At 45.5% G+C, this 19,606-nt stretch overlaps 1 protein-coding gene across 1 annotated transcript in view; it reads right to left on the bottom strand.

The window, feature by feature from the left end:
• Positions 1–11,172, bottom strand: part of LOC121475321 (piwi-like protein 1) — a 28,166-nt gene extending 16,994 nt beyond the window's left edge. Inside the window, exons 1-5 of the mRNA XM_041728524.1 lie at positions 10,961–11,172; positions 9,796–9,931; positions 1,900–2,059; positions 1,097–1,311; positions 215–333 (exon numbers count right to left, since the gene is read on the bottom strand). Coding sequence (XP_041584458.1) covers positions 215–333; positions 1,097–1,311; positions 1,900–2,059; positions 9,796–9,931; positions 10,961–11,172 — 842 coding nt within the window. The remainder of the gene's footprint in view (positions 1–214; positions 334–1,096; positions 1,312–1,899; positions 2,060–9,795; positions 9,932–10,960) is intronic.
• Between the last annotated feature and the right edge of the window lie 8,434 nt (positions 11,173–19,606).

The raw sequence follows: 19,606 nt of genomic DNA, 5'->3' as shown, positions 1-19,606 counted from the left end.
ATATGGGGGTAGGCAGGGAGAATACTGAGGATAGGCCACAGAACTTAAGCATGTCTAGGTGAGGGTCAAGTCCCATTTCATCCCCAAGATCCGTTGCCCTCTCAGGATGAGGAGGTGTCAAGAACATGAAATTCTAGGAGCAAATGTCTATGTTCAATGCCACTGACACATGAACACAGTCATATCTCAAGGAAACTAAAGCTTATAAACACACCTTCTAAAGAGAATGTTGTAATAGCGTAAGCAGTCTGGTGAGTTGGGTGAGAGTTCGCTGATGAATTCAATGGTCAGCTTCACAACCTGGTTTTTCAGTAGGCTGACCAATTCCGTTTTCTGAGATAAAGAAAAAACAAGAGGGTCTAGCAGTCCTTCCGAAGACAATAAGCTCATTAGTGAACCACAAATCAATAGGTCACCTGGGTATAAAACACCAGTGTGACACATGCAGGGACAATACAAGATTTATAAGGCTAAAGTGAGGAGTCAGAATTAAACATTTACAACTACTTTTTTTTTTTTTAACTTAAATGAGCTCCTGTAGATTATTCATTTGGTAAATAGATGTTTATTGAAAAAATATTAAGTCCTTCTAATGTTTTTGCTGAAAGATAAAAACTATTCAATACTTCATCAGCACTTGACCCATATTTGCCATTGAAAATGTAAAAACATGTATATATTTTGCTCTCAGATTCATTTTAAGCACTGACATAAAAAAAAAGCACTGACATGAGGCAGGAGGGAACATCAGTGATAAGCACACATGGCACGTGGGTGTTACAAATCCCATGGGCAAGAGATCTTCAGGTCTCCTCAATTCGTTGTACAAAAATGGTATTTGCTTTAAAACAGTGAAGATGTGAGAGGAAGAGAACAAAGGTCAAGAAAATGTCTAGGGTGCCTGGGTGGTTCAATTTGTTAAGCATCTGCCTTTGGCTCAGGTAGTGATCCCAGGTCCTGGGATTGAGCCCCGAGTTGTGCTCCCTGCTCAGTGGGGAGACTGCTTCTCCCTGTCCCTCCGCCCTCTTGCTCATTCTCTCTTGCTCTATCAAGTAAATAAAATTTAAAAAGAAAACATCCAATAACAGTACTTAACCGGCAACAGTAGCTTGTGAGGTAATAATAAAGAGCTCCCATCAAATATATGGCACTCTCCAATAAATGCTTTATGCTGCAAAAGCAATTCTGAACGAACTTTTCCATCCTCGATGTCTGGCATGTAGTCAATGTTGTACTTATATGTGACCTGCTGGGGGCGGGACGTCACTCGGAAATGGTTTGTGAATAGCTTTACAGGTCTACCCAGCGTGCCTGCAAAAATGAATTCATGTGTCAATAACGAAACAAGCAGACTGTACCTAAATAATGTGGACATCCCAATACTGAAAGCCAAAGTTAGGCCAAACAAGGATATTAACCACCAAACACATAAACATTTACATACAGCTGATGTCCAGAGTATGTATCATCCATTTAGAGGAGTCCTCACTCAAGCAGACATTTAGAGAGTTAAAACAGAAGATTAAAATATTTAACAAGAGATCAGAAGAAAGATCTCTAACACAAGGCTTCCAACAGGGGGAATGGGTGGGGAGCCAGAATAATGTAAATGTTGTAATTATGCTTAGGTTTCTTTTTTCTAAAGTCTCAGTGCATTCAAAGAGCTGGGTCATTCTGTCTTAGTGGCTATAAAAGGAAGAGAAAAATGGAGAGTCCATCTAGGACTCTCTAATAGTCTCTGTTTCTGCAAAATTGGGTGACATTACAACAACGTAAGCAGATTGGGAGGTTACCTCCACTCACAGTGATGGGATGAAGTTTTACACACACTTAAACACAAACATGCACAGGTTTCACGTGAACGATTCCCTCAGGCTGGGTCGTTAATGGCCAGCATACCTGTCGTGGACTCTCTAACATGTTCCAAGTACTGTCGGGTATCCACCACATGGTCTCGAAAAATGCCCCCAAAACGCTTTCTCTCCTTCAGTGAGGTTGCCTGCAGTCTAGTCGCCAGCTGAAGTTCCTCTACATGGAAACGGATGTGAAAGCCATGAGTCTTATACAATTAAAAAAAAAAAAAAAGGGAGGTCGCTGGAGTTAGGAAACAGGACTGTCCAACAATCCAACGGGTATTTCAGTCATTGGTCACCAGAAAGGGGGAATGGGACCTGGAAACCCCTCTGAACAAGAGCCCACCCCACATCAGTGGCCGGCCTGGCCAGCCCCACATGCATCCCCATGGAATTTGCTTTTGCGCCAGACACTTGTTCGGAGTGCAAGCTTCAAAGCAGAAACTTTGTCCTTAGCCAGCGGCTTTATAGGCCAATCACTTGGCACCTCACTGCCCTCTCAGGAGCACTGGAAAATGCTGACTGAATAAGCAGTTTATTTTTAAGAAGTGCATGAAATTGCCTTTGATACAAGATAACTGAGACGTTCTTTTTATTAACAGCTACTGGAAAAGGCTCTATTTTTTAATTACGCTGAATTATACGTACAGATTTTACGAGGTACCATTTGGAGGACAAGACAAAGCAGTCTTTCAAATACCCTGGAAGAGGGGTATTTCATAAAGATGATGGAGTAGGGTCCTCACCTCACCAGGTCCCCCCAACTTACCTACAGAACTTCCAAACCATCCTGAACACCTATGAATGTGACTTTAGATTTAAAGACAGAATAGCCGGAACTCTACAGAGAGAAAAGTTTTGGCTTCTAACAAGACAAGATGAAGGGGGGAAGGGGGGAAGGGAAAGGGGGGGGAGAGGGGAAAGGGGGGGGAGAGGGGAAAGGGGGGGGAGAGGGGAAAGGGGGGGGAGAGGGGAAAGGGGGGGAGAGGGGAAAGGGGGGGGAGAGGGGAAAGGGGGGGGAGAGGGGAAGGGGGGGAGAGGGGAAAGGGGGGGAGAGGGGAAAGGGGGGGAGAGGGGAAAGGGGGGGAGAGGGGAAAGGGGGGGAGAGGGGAAAGGGGGGGAGAGGGGAAAGGGGGGGGAGAGGGGAAAGGGGGGGGAGAGGGGAAAGGGGGGGGAGAGGGGAAAGGGGGGGGAGAGGGGAAAGGGGAAAGGGGGGAGAGGGGAAAGGGGAAAGGGGGGAGAGGGGAAAGGGGAAAGGGGGGAGAGGGGAAAGGGGAAAGGGGGGAGAGGGGAAAGGGGAAAGGGGGGAGAGGGGAAAGGGGAAAGGGGGGAGAGGGGAAAGGGGAAAGGGGGGAGAGGGGAAAGGGGGGGAAGGGGGAAAGGGAAAGGAAAGGAAGGAAGAAGCCTGGGGGCAGGTGGGGGGGTGGGGAGCTGCGGGCCAGAGGAGATGGCTCCAGCCTGGCGGGAAAGCCTGGGCGCCCCTAGAGCCCAGCCCCAGAGAGGAGGGGCATCAGGCTGAACCCCAGGAGGGGCGGCGGAGCACCCAGGTTCCCGGGGTCACTAGCAGAGGAGGCGCGCCCGGGGCAGAGCGCCCCACAGCCCGGGGGCCGAGCTCGGGACAGCGCAGGAGCCGCAGGCGGCAGGGCCTCGGGGAGAAGCGGGGCGGGGGTGGCGATGCTAGCAGCATAGGCCCTGGGGACACCGCCACGGTCCTGCCTCCTGGCAGGAGTTACTGGGGAGCTGACTCTAGGGCTGGAGAGCTGGCCACCGCCACTGCTGTGTTCCTCCCTGTGTCACCTTGTGCCTGGGACAGGCGGCGCCGCCACGGGACAGAGGCCTCACAGGACAAGCAGCTCCCCCTAAATCCCGGCACCTGGGAGGGGGGGGATGGTTCCCAGGTGCACACACCTGAGAGTCAGCACAGCAGCCCCTCCCCCGAAGACCAGCTGGAAGGACAGGGGAAGAGCAAGTTCTGGACCGAGCAGTGCTGGAAAGCCCCAGGGGAAGAAGAGGGACTTAGAGTTAGTAGAACTAGAGATTCCCCTCCTTCCCCCCCCCACCCCGCTTTTTCCAGTACAACTCGTTTTTATATCAGACTAAAAATTTCCAGTATTTTTCCCCCTTTTCCCATCTTAACTACAATATTTTACCACTTCATTTTTAACGTTCTTCCTTTTTTGACTTTCTTATTTCTACCATTACAGATCCTAGATATAATTTCTACTTCTAGATTCAACATACTCAATTTAATATTGGGAAATTTATGAGCTATGTTTTTTTGTCATTTTTGTTTGTTTTCTTGGACTCCTTTTGTTCTCCAATAGTGGAAGTTCATACCTTCTAAAACATGACCAGCATGCACCCAGAACCAAGTACTATACCGTGCTGGTTCATTCTATGAGATTATAGTCTCTCTTCATTCCCATTCTGCCCCCTTCTTTTACCTTATGTTTTGGTGGTTAACGTTGGGGCTTTCTACAAGTATTGCTGGTTTATATAAATTTGGGACCAAACATCTTCTAACATACAGAACTTAATACACTCAGAACCAAGAGGATCAGCTTCTAGGACCCCTTAGGTAGACTATATTTTCCTTCCACTACAACTTCATCACCACCATCTCCTATTCCCCTCCCTCCGTTTTTGTCTTTTTTCCTTTTCTTCTTCACTTTTGCTTTTTTCTCTTCTTTTGCTTTTTAGTTTTTATACTTTGGGATTCTTGGTCTTTTATTTTTTTACCACTTTCTTTTAAAGTTTGTTTTTCACTTCAGTGGTCCTTTGGTTTTATTATGTTCTGATTTGGTTTTCATTTTCTAGTCTCCGACCTCGTCAGAATCATCTACGGTGAAATTTACTTAGGTCATGATTCATATTCTTGCCTTAGCTTGCTCACACCCCCACTCTGCACGGAGCAAAACGACTAGAAGGAAGAACTCACAACAAAAAAGAATCAGAAATAGTACTCTCTGCCACATGACTACAGAATATGGATTACAATTCAATGTCAGGAAGTCAATTCAGAAGCACAATTACAAAGCCACTGGTGGCTCTAGATAAAAGCATAAAAGATTTGAGAGACTTCATGACTGCATAATTTAGATCACAATGCCAGATTTCAAATTGTACTACAAAGCAGTGGCCGTCCAGACAGTGTGGTACTGGCACAAAAACAGACCCATAGATCAATGGAAACGAACAGCGAATCCAGAAGTGGACCCTCAACTTTACGGTCAACTGATATGCGACAAAGCAGGAAAGACTACGCACTGGAGAAAAGACAGTCTCTTCAATAAATGGTGCTGGGGAAATTGGACATCCACATGCAGAAGAAGGAAACCGGACCATTCTCTGACACCACACACAAAGATAAACTCAAAATGGATGAAAGATCTAAATGTGAGACAAGAATCCATCCAAATCCTAGAGGCGAACAGAGGCAACACCCTTTTTGAACTTGGCCACAGCAACTTCTTGCAAGTTACACCCATGAAGGCAAGGGAAACAAAAGCAAAAATGAATTATTGGGACTTCATCAAGATAAGAAGCTTCTGCACCACAAAAGAAACAGTCGACAAAGGTTCCTCAAAGAGTTAAAAATAGATCTGCTGGGGATTTACTGCAAAGATACAGATGCAGTGAAACACCAGGACACCTGCACCCCATTGTTTATGGCAGCAATGTCCACAATAGCCAAACTGTGGAAGGAGCCTTGGGGTACATTGGAAGATGAACGGATAAAGATGATGTGGTCTATGTATACAATGGAATATTACTCAGTCATTAGAAATTACAAATACCCACCATTTGCTTCAACGTGGATGGAACTGGAGGGTATTATGCTGAGTGAAATAAGTCAATCAGAGGACAAACATTATATGGTCTCATTCATTTGGGGAATATAAAAAATAGTGAAAGGGAATAAAGGAGAAAGGAGAAAAAAATGAGTGGGAAATATCAGAAAGGGAGACAGAACATGAGAGACTCCTAACTCTGGGAAACGAAAAGGGATGGTGGAAAGGGAGGTGGGCGGGGATGGGAGTGACTGGGTGATGGGCACTGAGGTGGGCACTTGATGGGATGAGCACTGGGTATTATGATATATGTTGGCAAATTGAACTCCAATAAAAAAAATAAAAATAAAAGGATTATACTCTTAAAAAAAAAAAAAAGGAACGGAATATTCAACTTTGCTTTTCCAGTGCTCATATATTGCTGCAGTGTGAAACCACAAGGTTGATCATAAAAGTAAAATAAAAGGCAATGATGATCACAAAAAAAAGAAAGAAAGAAAGAAAGAAAGAAAGAAAGAAAGAAAGAAAGAAAGAAAGAAACAGTCCACCTACAGAATGGGAGAAGATATTTGCAAATGACCTATCAGATAAAGGGCTAGTATCCAAGATCTATAAAGAACTTATTCAACTCAACAGCAAAGAAACAAACAATCTCATCATGAAATGGGCAAAAGACATGAACAGAAATTTCCCCAAAGACGATTTAGACATGGCCAACAAGCATATGAGAACATGCTCCGCATCACTGGCCATCAGGGAAATAAAAATCAAAACCACAATGAGATACCACCTCACACCAGTGAGAATGGGGAAAATTAACAAGGCAGGAAACCACAAATGTTGGAGAGGATGTGGAGAAAGGGGAACCCTCTTGCACTGTCAGTGGGAATGTGAACTGGTGCAGCCACTCTGGAAAACTGTGTGGATGGAGGTTCCTCAAAGAGTGAAAAATAGAGCTACTATATGGCTCAGCAATTGCACTACTGGGAATTTACCCCAAAGATACAAATGCAGTGAAAATCCAAGCCACCTGTTCCCGAGTGTTTATAGCAGCAATGTGCACAATAGCCAAACTGGAAGGAGCCTCGGGGTCCATCAAAAGACGAATAAAGAGTATGGTCTATATATACAATGGAATATTACTCAGTCATTAGAAACGACAAATACCCACCATTTGCTTCGACATGGATGGAACTGGAGGATATTATGCTGAGTAAAGTAAGTCAATTGAAGGACAATTACCATATGGTTTCACTTATACCAAGAATATAAAAAATAGTGAAAGGAATCATAGGGGAAAGGAGAGAAAATTAGTGGGGGAAAATCAGAGAGGGTGACAAATCCTTAGAGACTACTAGCTTTGGGAAATGAACAAGGGGTAGTGGAAAGGGATGTGGCTGGGGGGATGAGGTGACTGGGTGATAGGCACCAAGGACGGCACTTGCTGGGATGAACACTGGGTGTTATACTTCATGTTGGCAAATCGAACTCCAATAAAAGAATATACAAAAAATATCGTTAAAATAACCTACATTATTCATAAACCTTGCACCCCTGAATGACTAAGATAGTCCATGCCCTGGGCTACAGAAACTGGTTCTCTTCAAAAGGTTCCTTCTGGAAGCTATTATTCCTAGTTAATGATGATCCCATAAAATACCAGAGTCTGAATTTGTACAATAGAAGAGCTTTCATTTTACATACAAGTTTTTAAAATGCTTTTTATCAAATTCACAACTAATTCCAGACACAGCCAGCAGTCAAACTTACCACATTCAAATTTCAGAGAGAGAAAACAGCTGGCATCATTCATTAGTACTTGCTACATACAATATGCTTTATTGAAGTATTAAACATAACTCTTCAGACATGATATAGATGAAAAAAAACGGGTATTTCACTATTGTGTATTCAGATAATTTCATTTCATGGAGTTCATACTATGTATCTGTTTTATAAAAACATCTAACATCAGACACCAAAGTCAGAGACAATAGAAGCAAAAATAGACAAGTAGGAATTCTTCAAGCTAAAAAGTTTCTGAACAAATTAATGCATCAACAGAATGAAAGCCACTTATGGAGTGGGAGAAAATATTTGCAAACCATGTATCTTATAAGGGGTTAATTTCCAAAATATATAAGGAACTCCTGAACCTGAAGAGAGGCGGGGTTGGGGGCGACATAATAACCCCCCCCTTTTTTTTTAAGATTTATTTATTCATTCATGATAGAGAGAGAGAGAGAGAGAGAGAGAGAGAGGCAGAGACACAGGCAGAGGGAGAAGCAGGCTCCATGCCGGGAGCCCGACGTGGGACTCGATCCCAGGACTCCAGGATCGCGCCCTGGGCCAAAGGCAGGCGCTAAACTGCTGAGCCACCCAGGGATCCCAATAACCCCTTTTTTAATGGAGAAAAGACCTGAATGGACAAACATAGTTGGCCAACAGGTACATGAAAAGATGCTCAAAGTCACCAGGAATTGCAGATCAAAGCACAATGAGCTATCACTTCCCATCTGTAAGCATGGCAGTGTGTGTGTGTGTGTGTGTGTGTGTGTGTGTGTGTGTGTGTGTGAGAGAGAGAGAGAGAGAGAGAGAGAGAGATTGATTTTTTTAAAAGACCACAAGTGCTGGTGAAGATGTGGAGAAATTTCAACCCCTTGATAATGCAAAAATGGCACAGCTGCTACAGAAAACAGTATAGAGATTACTCCAAACACTTAGAAGTAGAACCACCATATAGTCCAGCAGTCCTACTTCTGGGAGATTCTTTCAGAGAAACTGAAATCAGAATCTCAAAGATATATTAGCACTCCCATGTTCACTGCAACAGTATTAAAAATAGCCAAGCCCCGGAAACAACCCAAATACTAACAAATGAATGGGTAAGTTAACATGGTATATCCATACCACAGACTATTATTCAGCCTTTAAAAAAGAAAAAAAAGGGGGGATCCCTGGGTGGCTCAGCGGTTTGGCGCCCGCCTTCGGCCCAGGGCCAGATCCTGGAGCCCCTGGACCGAGTCCCGCGTCAGGCTCCCAGCATGGACCCTGCTTCTCCCTCTGCCTGTGTCTCTGCGTGTCTCTCTCTCTCTCTCTCTCTCTCTCTCTCATAAATGAATAAAAATAAAATCTTTAAAAAAAGGAAAAAAGGGAAACCCTGCAATATGCAACAACATGACCTTGAGGACATCATGCTAAGTGAAATAAGTCAGTCCTAGAAAGACACATTACAGAATTCCACTGATAGGAAACATCTAAAATAGTCACACTCCTAGAAGCAGAGTAGAATGGCGGCATTCAGGGGTTGGAGGTGGAAGGGGGAATGGGGAGTTGCTAATCAACAAGTGTAAAATCTCCATCACCCAAGTTCTAGAGATCTACTATTCAACATCATGCCTGTAGTTAACAGTACTGTATCGTACACTTTAACATAGTTTTAAGGACAGATCTCATGTTAACTATTCTCACCATAATTAATAATAATTTAAAACTTGACTGAGCCACCCAGGTGTCCCACTCTTGATTTTGGCTCAGGTCATGATCTCAGGGTCCTGAGATCAAGCCCCGCATCGAGCTGCACATTCAGCACGGAGCCTGTTTAAGATTCACTCTGTACCTCTGCCCCTCCCAATGCTCTTTTAAAACACTTTAAAATAGGAGCAAGTTAGAGAATCAGACCTGAGGATTAATAGTTTTAGCCAAATCCTTGGCTAATATACAAGTCTGAGTGCTCACTTGCATAATGATACCCTTCCACCTGCGTAGAATACAATGCAGGCAAGGCTGAGGGGCTCAAGCAACTGCTCAACCTTCTCGTGTATTGATTTCAAACCCACTCATGTTTCTAGGAAACATGTAACTAGGAATTCTAGTTAACTTGGAGTTATATATGAATGCATTGTCTAAACCTGAAAAGACATTATAATTGAACAATTGGCTAGACTGACTGTTATCCATCTCCACTTTTCCATAAGCTTTAAAATATAAGGGGAAGAAAACACTGAGCAATTAATTCGTTGCAGAAAAGAAAAATAGTTGAGGGCTATATACTCTTCTATCCTGTCAAACTCTATGGGGATCCTGAGGCTCTCCGCTGGGCTGGAATCACTATGGTGCACCCTCAGAGATTAAATCTCCCTGCCCCTCACCATAGCCCTCTCTTTCCCCATTGTCACCTGGAGGCCGAGGTGCTCTTCTCGGTCTTCTTCGTTGTGCAGGCTTAACCACTTGGCTTTCCGGTTGCAGCGGCCACGGGCTAGGTGGAATTCGGCTGGGTGGCTGGGTCTGCATATTTGAGGGGATAGACCTAAAGAGTGCTGTTAATGGAATTTGTCCCTCATCCAAAAATTATTTGCCTGCTATGTGCCCAAGTGCTGTCAGGGCATGGAGCATGTTCCCTTGTAACGTCTCACATGCCAGTAACAGAAAATCATAATGTATATAACATTGGTATGTTAATGGCCAGGGAAATGAAGTAAAAGAGAACAAAGTACAGAAAATTCGTGTTATGGGGAAGGTAGGTTTGTGAAGGGGGGCTGGGTGAGTTCATGGGGTATGAAACAGAGCCTCAGGAGGAGGTTGGGACTCAACCAAAGCTTTGGAGGAGAGTTACAAGGTTATGGGAGCCACAGGTAAAGAGCAAATTTTCTAAGGCAGCAATGTCCAAGGAAGCATGAGCTGAACAAGGGGAGAGAAGCAGGAGAAGTCACAGGGGTGGTGGGAGGAAGGCCATCTGGAACAATGTGTTCGGACTAAGAAGACAGGAACGTGTACAGGGCATTGGGCAGAGGAGCTGCATGGACTGATTTACTGGTTCTGTGCTGAGTAACCGAAAAAATGATGAGGGCAAATGCAGGAAGACCAGTTAGAAGGCCACTTGTGGTGTTCAGCAAAGGATGCTGGGGGTTGGGGCCAGAGAGGGGAAACAGAGGTGGTAAGACATTGTCAGATGCTAGGATTTTTTTTTAATTGGGAGAGGACAGTATTTCCTGGTTGTTTACATGAAGGGTTTTAGAGGAGTCTAGGATGGACCTAGAAGGCCCCAGCAACGGGCAGAATGGGGCTTCTTTAGACGAAAGGAGTGGGGCATGTCGGGGAGGGCACCTCAGCAGTGCACAGACACCTGTGGGGTGTCTTGTTTTGAATTCATCCTCAAAGAGGAGTCCTTGGCTGGAGCCAAGATATTCAGACACCTTTCCATACTCTCAGGATGAAAGTGAAGCCCTTTGCGAGAGTGAAGGCACGTGAGAGGGAAGCAGCTGAGGAAGATCCAGCATCTTCTGCATAGAGGAGACTGAACAGGACTGTGCTCACTGGCGGCGCTGCGGCTCCAGGTGGCGCTGCGGCTCCAGGTGGCGCTGCGGCTCCAGGTGGCGCTGCGGCTCCAGGTGGCGCTGCGGCTCCAGGTGGCGCGGGTTGGGAGGGGAACTGACCACGGGCTCTGCCTCGAGCTCGAGTCCTGGCTCTGCCGGACATTGCGGTCCTGAGGGTGAGGATCCCGGAGGGGACAGGCCCTGGAAGAGCATGGTTCTAGGAGACATCTCTGTGTAGTTGCCTGGAACTTTCTACAGACGAGGACTTTAAAGAAAGGGTCAGGTGCTAACGAGGCAGGGTTTCCCACCACACCCACAAGACTGGGAACTCCAAAGTTGTCAGAGAAGGGTCCTGTAGTGATCCCTTTCCCCATACAAAGTGGCGGGACCCCATGGGTTCCGGTGCTTACCTGTAGGAGTCAGGTGTGCACACAGTTCTCACCTATAACATCCCCATGGCACAGGGAGGAACCAGGTGTCTCCTGGACGCTCACCCACCACACACACAGGCACACACACTCCAGAGCTCCTGCAGTCGGAACAGGTCCTCCGCTGACACAACTCACCTTCCTTCCTTAAGAATGAGGCTGCTCTGGGGTGGTTCACCTACACCCTGCGGCCTAGAGTTCCTCTCCTCCAGCCTCACAAAGTCTGATGCTCACATCCATGGGTTCAAAGAGGCTAAAGCTTCTCTCCGAAAGGCCCTGTACCCTACCACGGTCACCAAGTGGATGTAGGACTAGCCTGGCCGCTGTATGGGATGCTCTGGCTATCAGCAAGACTGGGACCCACTGGCACCCACCCTCATTTCAACTTCAATTTCAATTTCAATTTCAACCCTGCTAGCCCAGCCCCTTCCGGCCCTGCCTCCATCTGGCCCAAATGAGGCCAACCTGGCAGGTTCATAGGGGCTCTGAGTTTCAGTTGGATGGGAGTGGGTGTTTCTACCTGCTATCTTGTCCCACCCCCTCCCCATCAACCAATCTCCAGATTAACCCACCAGGTGACTTTAGCAAATGACGTGTCCTTGGAGCTCTGGAAACTTAGGCTCTTACCCCTCAATAGTTTAACCAATTCCCTGCTCTTGCCAATACAACTAAATTGTAATTAATGTGATTATCCTTGGATCCAAACCTAGGCTCCTCCCATCATTGTCTCCTGGGTCTACGTCCCTACAAGTGGGTTGCAGTGATGTGTAAGCTTCTAGTTGGGAGTAATTTTTTTAAATGATATTTGTTGTGTCAGTCTTTTTTCTTGATTGCTTCAAAGTTTCTGTCATTCTTTGACATTTTTTAAAATCACCAATTCTTTAGTTTTTATAATTGCATTGTTTTGCATTTAAATCCTTCATGTAGGGATCCCTGGGTGGCGCGGCGGTTTGGCGCCTGCCTTTGGCCCGGGGCGCGATCCTGGAGACCTGGGATCGAATCCCACATCGGGCTCCCGGTGCATGGAGCCTGCTTCTCCCTCTGCCTGTGTCTCTGCCTCTCTCTCTCTCTCTCTCTCTCTCTGTGACTATCATAAATAAATAAAAATTAAAATAAATAAATAAATCCTTCATGTACACACTGGATACCCATTTCATTTAAAAAATTTTTTTATTTTAATTCCAGTTAGTTAGCATACAATGTTATAGTAGGTTCCACTGGACACTCATTTTAACTAAGAAACTTTTTCTTGAATAATCCTAACCTTGCCCGCTGCTTTGAAGTCCTATCATAATTCTACAGATACCTGTATGCTCCCTTAGCCATAATTCCAGACTCAATTATTCATTGTCTAGGGTGCCAATAATGCAATGTTTTGTTTGCTCTATCTTGAAACTATTCTAAAGACTAGAGAAGCCAAATGACTAAGCACTTGAAAATCCCTGGCTATTTTTTCAAGTGAATTTTACAGTCATTGCATTAAGCTCCAGAATATAATAGATTCTATTGACCTGTTACTTTGAGGTTGGATTGAATTTAGACAATGATTTACTTCTTCTGAGTTGCAGAGCCCTCACTAAGAGTTTCCTGGAAAATCCTTGTGCTCATAAGTGATTCCAAGGAAGATGTTTATGGGTGTCCAGGTTGCTGTGTAGATAGCACCATAGAAACTAGCCAAGGTGCCTGCTGGATAGTGGCCATAACTAGTGTGTATTCTGGTTTGCTAAGATTTTGGTCTGTCAGGATGCGTGGGTGGCTCAGCTATTGAGCACCTGCCTTCGGCCCGGGGCGTGATCCTGGAGTCCTGGGATCAAGTCCCACATCGGGCTCCCTGTGTAGAGCCAGCTTCTCTCTCTGCCTGTATTTCTGCCTCTCTCTGTGTGTGGCTCTCATGGATAGATAGATAAAATCTTTAAAAATTAAAATATATATTTTGGTTTGTCTGGTGGAAGGCAACCCAGATGAAAGGGTGTAGAGAGAAGAGAAGGAGATCAGAGGAGAAAACTCTGGAATACAGAATTGGATGAGACACTCCCAGACATCACTGTGCACTTGTTGCATGTCCTGTCCTGAGTCTAGCCCAGTCTTCGGATATAGCAGGCTCTTCTTAAAGATTTCCTGAATCTGCATTAAGCACACCTGGGATGCATCTTTTGGTAAGTACCTACCCCTTCATGGCACTTCGGACTCTTTCTGGTAGGTCTTTCATGCCATGCAAAAAAAAGTCGTACCACTTCTTGCCCACTGGTGTTACAGGTCACACACTGGATTTGTTCCTGAGTGTCATAGAGTCTACATCACTGCTTATGGTTGGTCTTTGACCAGCAGAATGTAAGGGCCTCGAGGGAAGGGACTTGGGTCTGTTCTTTCCCTGCTCCTTCTCCAGTAGATATAATAGTGCCGGACCAAAACTATGTGCTCAATTCACATGTCAAAAGAGAATAGATGGATGCATGAATGGTTCAATTTGATGATGAATTATAAATCTGATTTATAACTCTCATAAACAACCCAAAATGCCAGAGTGGATCTGATTATCATGAGGTTCCTGATGACTTGCAGGAATCTGCCAGTGTTCTTTCTGGGCAAAAAAAAGGGAGGGGAGAGGCACCTACGTGGGTCAGTTGGTCTAATATCTGACTCTTGGTTTCAGGTCATGGGACTGAGCCCCGCATCAGGCTCCACACCCTCCGCATGGAGTTGGTTTGAGATTCCCTCTCCCTCTCTCTCTTTTCCTTTGCCCTCCCCCTGCGCTTGCTCTGTCTTTAAAATAAATAATTTTTTTTTTTTTTTACAAAAGGAGGGGAGGACATGGGAGAGAAGGTGGTAATTTTATTTTTTTATTTTTTTAAGCTTTTATTTATTTATTCATGAAAGAGAACAGAGAGAGAGAGTCAGGCTCCATGCAGGGAACCCGATGCGGGAGTCAATCCCAGGTCTTCAGGATCGCGCCCTGGGTGGAAGGCAGATGCTAAACTGCTGAGCCACCTGGGCTGCCAGAGAAGTGGTAATTTTAAGCTGGAAAATTGGGGATACACAGACAAAAAGCTGGAGATAATTAAGTGCAAGTTCGAAAAAACATTTTGTAAATATCTTGGATCTAGACATCCATTTATGTAGGTATTTATGTATGTATGTGTTTACATTTTCATTGAGAAAACACAATCATACACCAAAATAAGCCTAATGGAAGCCAGCTGATGGAAGAGATCAATGAATCTAGAGGTAAAAATATACAGACTAAATAAAGACGTGGTTCTTTAAGAAACCAAGGTAGTTGTTTTCTTGCCAAACCACCTGCAGCCTAATTAAGACAAAAAGAAAATGCTGAGAATCTTTGAAAAGAGAATGAAGAAACGGCCAGAGAGGGATTGGGGATAAGAAAATAATTAGCATGCCTCTGTACATTAATAGAGAAACCTGGGTAAAGGAATGGTATTCGATTTTTTTTCATTTCTTTTTTTGTATATATTTTTATTGGAGTTCGATTTGCCAACATACAGTATAACACCCAGTGCTCATCCCGTCCGGTGCCCCCCTCAGTGCCTGTCACCCAGTCACCCCATCCCTCAACCAACCTCCCCCTCCACTACCCCTTGTTCTTTTCCCAGAGTTAGAAGTCTCTCATGTTTTGTCACCCTCTCTGATTTTCTTATGTACAACTTGTATTATCTGTTTATCTGCGTGCTTGTCCACCTCTCTATTCTAATCCCCTTTTGAAACTACAGAGATGTTGCTTTGACATGGATGGAACTGGAGGGCACTATGCCGAGTGAAATAAGTCAATCGGAGGACAACCATCACATGGTCTCACTCATACGTGAAATACAAGAAATAGTGGAAGAGATCATAAGAGAAAGGAGGGGAACTGAGTGGGAAAAGCCAGAGAGGGGGACAAACCATGAGAGACTCCCAACCCTGGGAAACAAAGGGTTGTGGAAGGGAAGGTAGGAGGTGGGATGGGGTGACTGGGTGACAGGCAATGAAGAGGGCACCAGATGGGATGAGCACTGGGTGCTATACTATCTGCCAGCAAATTGGATTTAAATTTTTAAAAAAATGTAAAAAAAAAAGAATAAACTACAGAGATGAGTCTGAAAATTGTTGGCAGCACGTATGCCTTACAAATACTGTTTCTCATGGCATGTCCCTGGCCCAACTGCCACTTTTGAATTGCTTTCAGATTGAGAAACCAGACCTGAGACTAAGGGATCAACTTCCCAGTGGGACATTTTTGAAGAAGACTCATTCTAGGGAACAACCATAGAAAGACTAACAGGAAACAGTACCTGGGACTCTGTTACATGAAATTTGGGGATGTGAGGACCACTTACAGAGACATTCAGGACAAGGAGTCATACTGAAAAAGAACAATTTCAGGGAGATCACTACCTATAAATGCAGTGCTTTTGAGGGATGCTTCAGTCTATAGTCAGTTCTTGTTTGACAATAGGGAATTCCTACAGGAGAAAAGTATCTCCCTACGTGTTGTACACATGTAGGGAGCCTGACACCAAATTTCAATCTGATTATTCAGCAGGCTTCTGTGCAGAAAAGAAACTGTGGCAATGTAGTGAATGGGGAAAGTCCTTCTGTGACCATCCCACCTTCATTGGGCATCAGGGCATTCACACTGGAGAAAAACTATATATTTGTAAGGAATATGGAAAAGCCTTCATTCAGAGCTCATCTCTTACAAAGCATCAAAGGTAGATCGTAGGAGACAAACCCTGTAAATGTAGTGAATGTGACAAAGCTTTCAGCCAGAGCTCATCATTGATCACCAGAGAATTCGAGAGGAAGGGGGCAAAATGGCAGAGGAATAGGATCCCCAAGTCACCTGTCCCTACCAACTGACCTAGATAAGTTTCAAACCGTCCTGAACACCTATGAATGCGACCTGAGATTTAAAAAGAGAACAGCCAGAACACTACAGAGAAAAGTTTTGGCTTCTAACAAGACAGGAAGGTGGAAAGAAATAAACAAGAAAAGGAAAGAAAGAAAGAAAAGGAAAGAAAGGAAAGAAAAGAAAGAAAGAAAGAAGAAAGAAAGAAAAGAAAGAAAGAAAGAAAGAAAGAAAGAAAAAAGAAAGAAAGAAAAAAGAAAGAAAGAAAAGAAAGAAGAAAGAAAGAAAAGGAAAGAAAGAAGAAAGAAAGAAGAAAGAAAGAAAAGAAAGAAGAAAGAAAAGGAAAGAAAGAAAGAAAGAGAAAGAAAGAAAGAAAAGAAAGAAGAAAGAAAGAAAAGGAAAGAAAGAAAGAAAGAAAGAAAGAGAAAGAAAGAAGAAAGAAAGAAAGAAAGAAAAGAAAAGAAAAGAAAAGAAAAGAAAAGAAAAGAAAAGAAAAGAAAAGAAAAGAAAAGAAAAGAAAAGAAGCCTGGGGCAGGTGGGGGGTGGGGAGCTGCGGGCCAGAGGAGATGGCTCCAGCCTGGCGGGAAAGCCTGGGCGCCCCTAGAGCCCAGCCCCGGAGAGGAGGGGCGTCGGGCTGAACCCCAGGAGGGGCGGCGGAGCCCCCAGGCTCCCGGGGTCACTAGCAGACGAGGCACGGCCGGGGCAGAGCGCCCCAGGCCCGCGGGCCGAGCTCGGGACAGCGCTGGAGCCGCAGGCGGCGGGGCCTCGGGGAGAAGCAGGGGGGCAGGCGGGGGCTCCGGGCGGGCGGGGCGCTGCACCTGCTGCCTTCGGGCGCCCGCCGCGGCCCGGGAGCGCGGTGCCAGCAGCACAGGCCCCGGGGCCCAGGGCGCGGGGGACACGGCCGCGGTCCTGCCTCTCCCCGGGGCGGGCGGGGGCGGCGGGGCCCAGGACAGCGAGGACTCCCCGGCGGCCGCCCCGAGCTGTGCAGGTCCGCGCCCCCGCCCCGGAGCACCCAGGCCCGCGGGGACTGGGGACGGCGGGAGTTACTGGGGAGCCTAGAGGCGAACAGAGGCAACACCGTTTTTCAACTTGGCCACAGCAACATCTCGCAAGATACGTCCGCCAAGGCAAGAGAAACAAAAGCAACAAGGAATTATTGGGACTTCAGCCAGATCGAAAGCTCCTGCGCAGCAGAAGAAACAGTCCACAAAGTAAAAGACAACCTACAGAGCGGGAGAAGATACTTGCAGACGACCGCTCAAAGGGCTGGTGTCCAAGGTCTATAAAGAACATACTCGGGGATCCCTGGGTGGCGCAGCGGTTTGGCGCCTGCCTTTGGCCCAGGGCGCGATCCTGGAGACCTGGGATCGAATCCCACGTCAGGCTCCCGGTGCATGGAGCCTGCTTCTCCCTCTGCCTGTGTCTCTGCCTCTCTCTCTCTCTGTGACTATCATAAAAAAAAAAATAAAAAATAAAAAAATAAAAAAAAAACATACTCAACTCAAGAGCAGAGAAACAAACAATCCGATCGTGAAACGGGCAGAAGACCCGAACAGAAATCTCACAGGGGAAGACAGAGACATGGCCAACAAGCACATGAGAACATGCCCCGCATCACTGGCCATCAGGGAACTACATTTTTTTTCTTTTTTTTTAATTTTTATTTATTTATGATAGTCACAGAGAGAGAGAGAGAGAGAGAGAGAGAAGCAGGCTCCATGCACTGGGAGCCCGACGTGGGATTCGATCCCGGGTCTCCAGGATCGCGCCCTGGGCCAAAGGCAGGCGCTAAACCGCTGCGCCACCCAGGGATCCCCATCAGGGAACTACAGATCTAAACCCCCATGAGATACCACCTCACACCAGTGGGAATGGGGAAAAGTCACAAGACAGGAAACCACAAATGTTGAGAGGATGCGGACAAAGGGGAACCCTCTTGCACTGTAGGTGGGAATGTGAACTGGTGCAGCCACTCCGGAAAACTGTGTGGAGGTTCCTCAAAGAGTTAAAAATAGATCTTCCCTACGGTCCAGCAATGGCACTGCTGGGGATTTACCCCAAAGATACAGATGCAGTGAAACACCGGGACACCTGCACCCCGATGTTTATGGCAGCAATGTCCACAATAGCCAAACTGTGGAGGGAGCCTCGGGGTCCATCGAGAGATGAATGGATAAAGACGATGTGGTCCACGGCTACAACAGAATATTACTCAGCCATGAGAAATGACAAATACCCACCATTTGCTCCGACGTGGACGGACCTGGAGGGATTATGCTGAGTGAAATAAGTGCATCGGAAAAGGACAAAGTTGATGTGGTCTCATTCATTTGGGGAATATAAAAACTAGTGAAAGGGAATAAAGGGGAAAGGAGAAAGAATGAGTGGGAAATATCAGAAAGGGAGACAGAACATGAGAGACTCCCAACTCTGGGAAACAAACAAGGGGTGGTAGAAAGGGAGGTGAGCAGGGGGTGGGAGTGACTGGGTGACAGGCACTGAGGGGGGCACTTGATGGGATGAGCACTGGGTGTTATGCTATATGTTGGCAAATTGAACTCCAATAAAAAAATTTTTTTTAAAAAAAAGAAGTCTTACACAAAAAAGCAAAAAAATTTTAAAAAGTGCATTGTGTTTTGGGTCAGGGTGGGATTTGGGAATCTGAGTTAGGATATGCACTTTTCTCTTAGCTCAAGCACCTCCTCCAATATATGGAATATCTCCCCCAGTGTACTTAATGCAGGAGGATTTGAGAAAGAAACCAAGGGAACTCCAGGGCCAGGGTTGTAGAACATGATCTATGGTGCCTAAGAGAAGTCTCAGGTGTTATGAGATGCTTCTTCCCATGGTACCAACTCCATCCCTGTTCTGGACCCACCACTAATCATTTTCATAACTCTTGGTAAGGGACCAACATCATGCTCTCAATGACTATGTTGTTCTGTCTTTCTCTATTGTCTCACCTCATAGAAGAATTTGCACACACACTGTCTGCTAAGGTTTCTCCTCTTCTTTGCCTTTGACACTCAACCTTTTGAACCAATCTCTCACTGATTTTCAAGCATATACTATAATGCTGTTAATCGGAGGCTGATTAACAGTTGCAAGGTAGCTTTCCACAAGGTAGCACCCTATCACCAACATGTCCCCATTTTGTCCCTCCTCCCAACCCCAATTATACTACTTCTATATCTTTGACTGTTTTGTTCCACATATAAGTGACCTCATGCATTATTTGTATTCCTATGCCTGGCTTATTTCTATTAACCTTATGGCTCCCAGGGCCATCTGTGTTGTCACAAATTTTGAGATTTCCTTCCTTTTAAGAAGGGTAATATCACATGGTAGGATAGGCTCCATTTTCTTCATCCAT

The sequence above is a fragment of the Vulpes lagopus genome, chromosome 14, assembly GCF_018345385.1.
Source record: "Vulpes lagopus strain Blue_001 chromosome 14, ASM1834538v1, whole genome shotgun sequence".
In the NCBI taxonomy this organism is placed as follows: domain Eukaryota; kingdom Metazoa; phylum Chordata; class Mammalia; order Carnivora; family Canidae; genus Vulpes; species Vulpes lagopus.
This window is presented reverse-complemented; position numbering and strand designations above follow the sequence as displayed.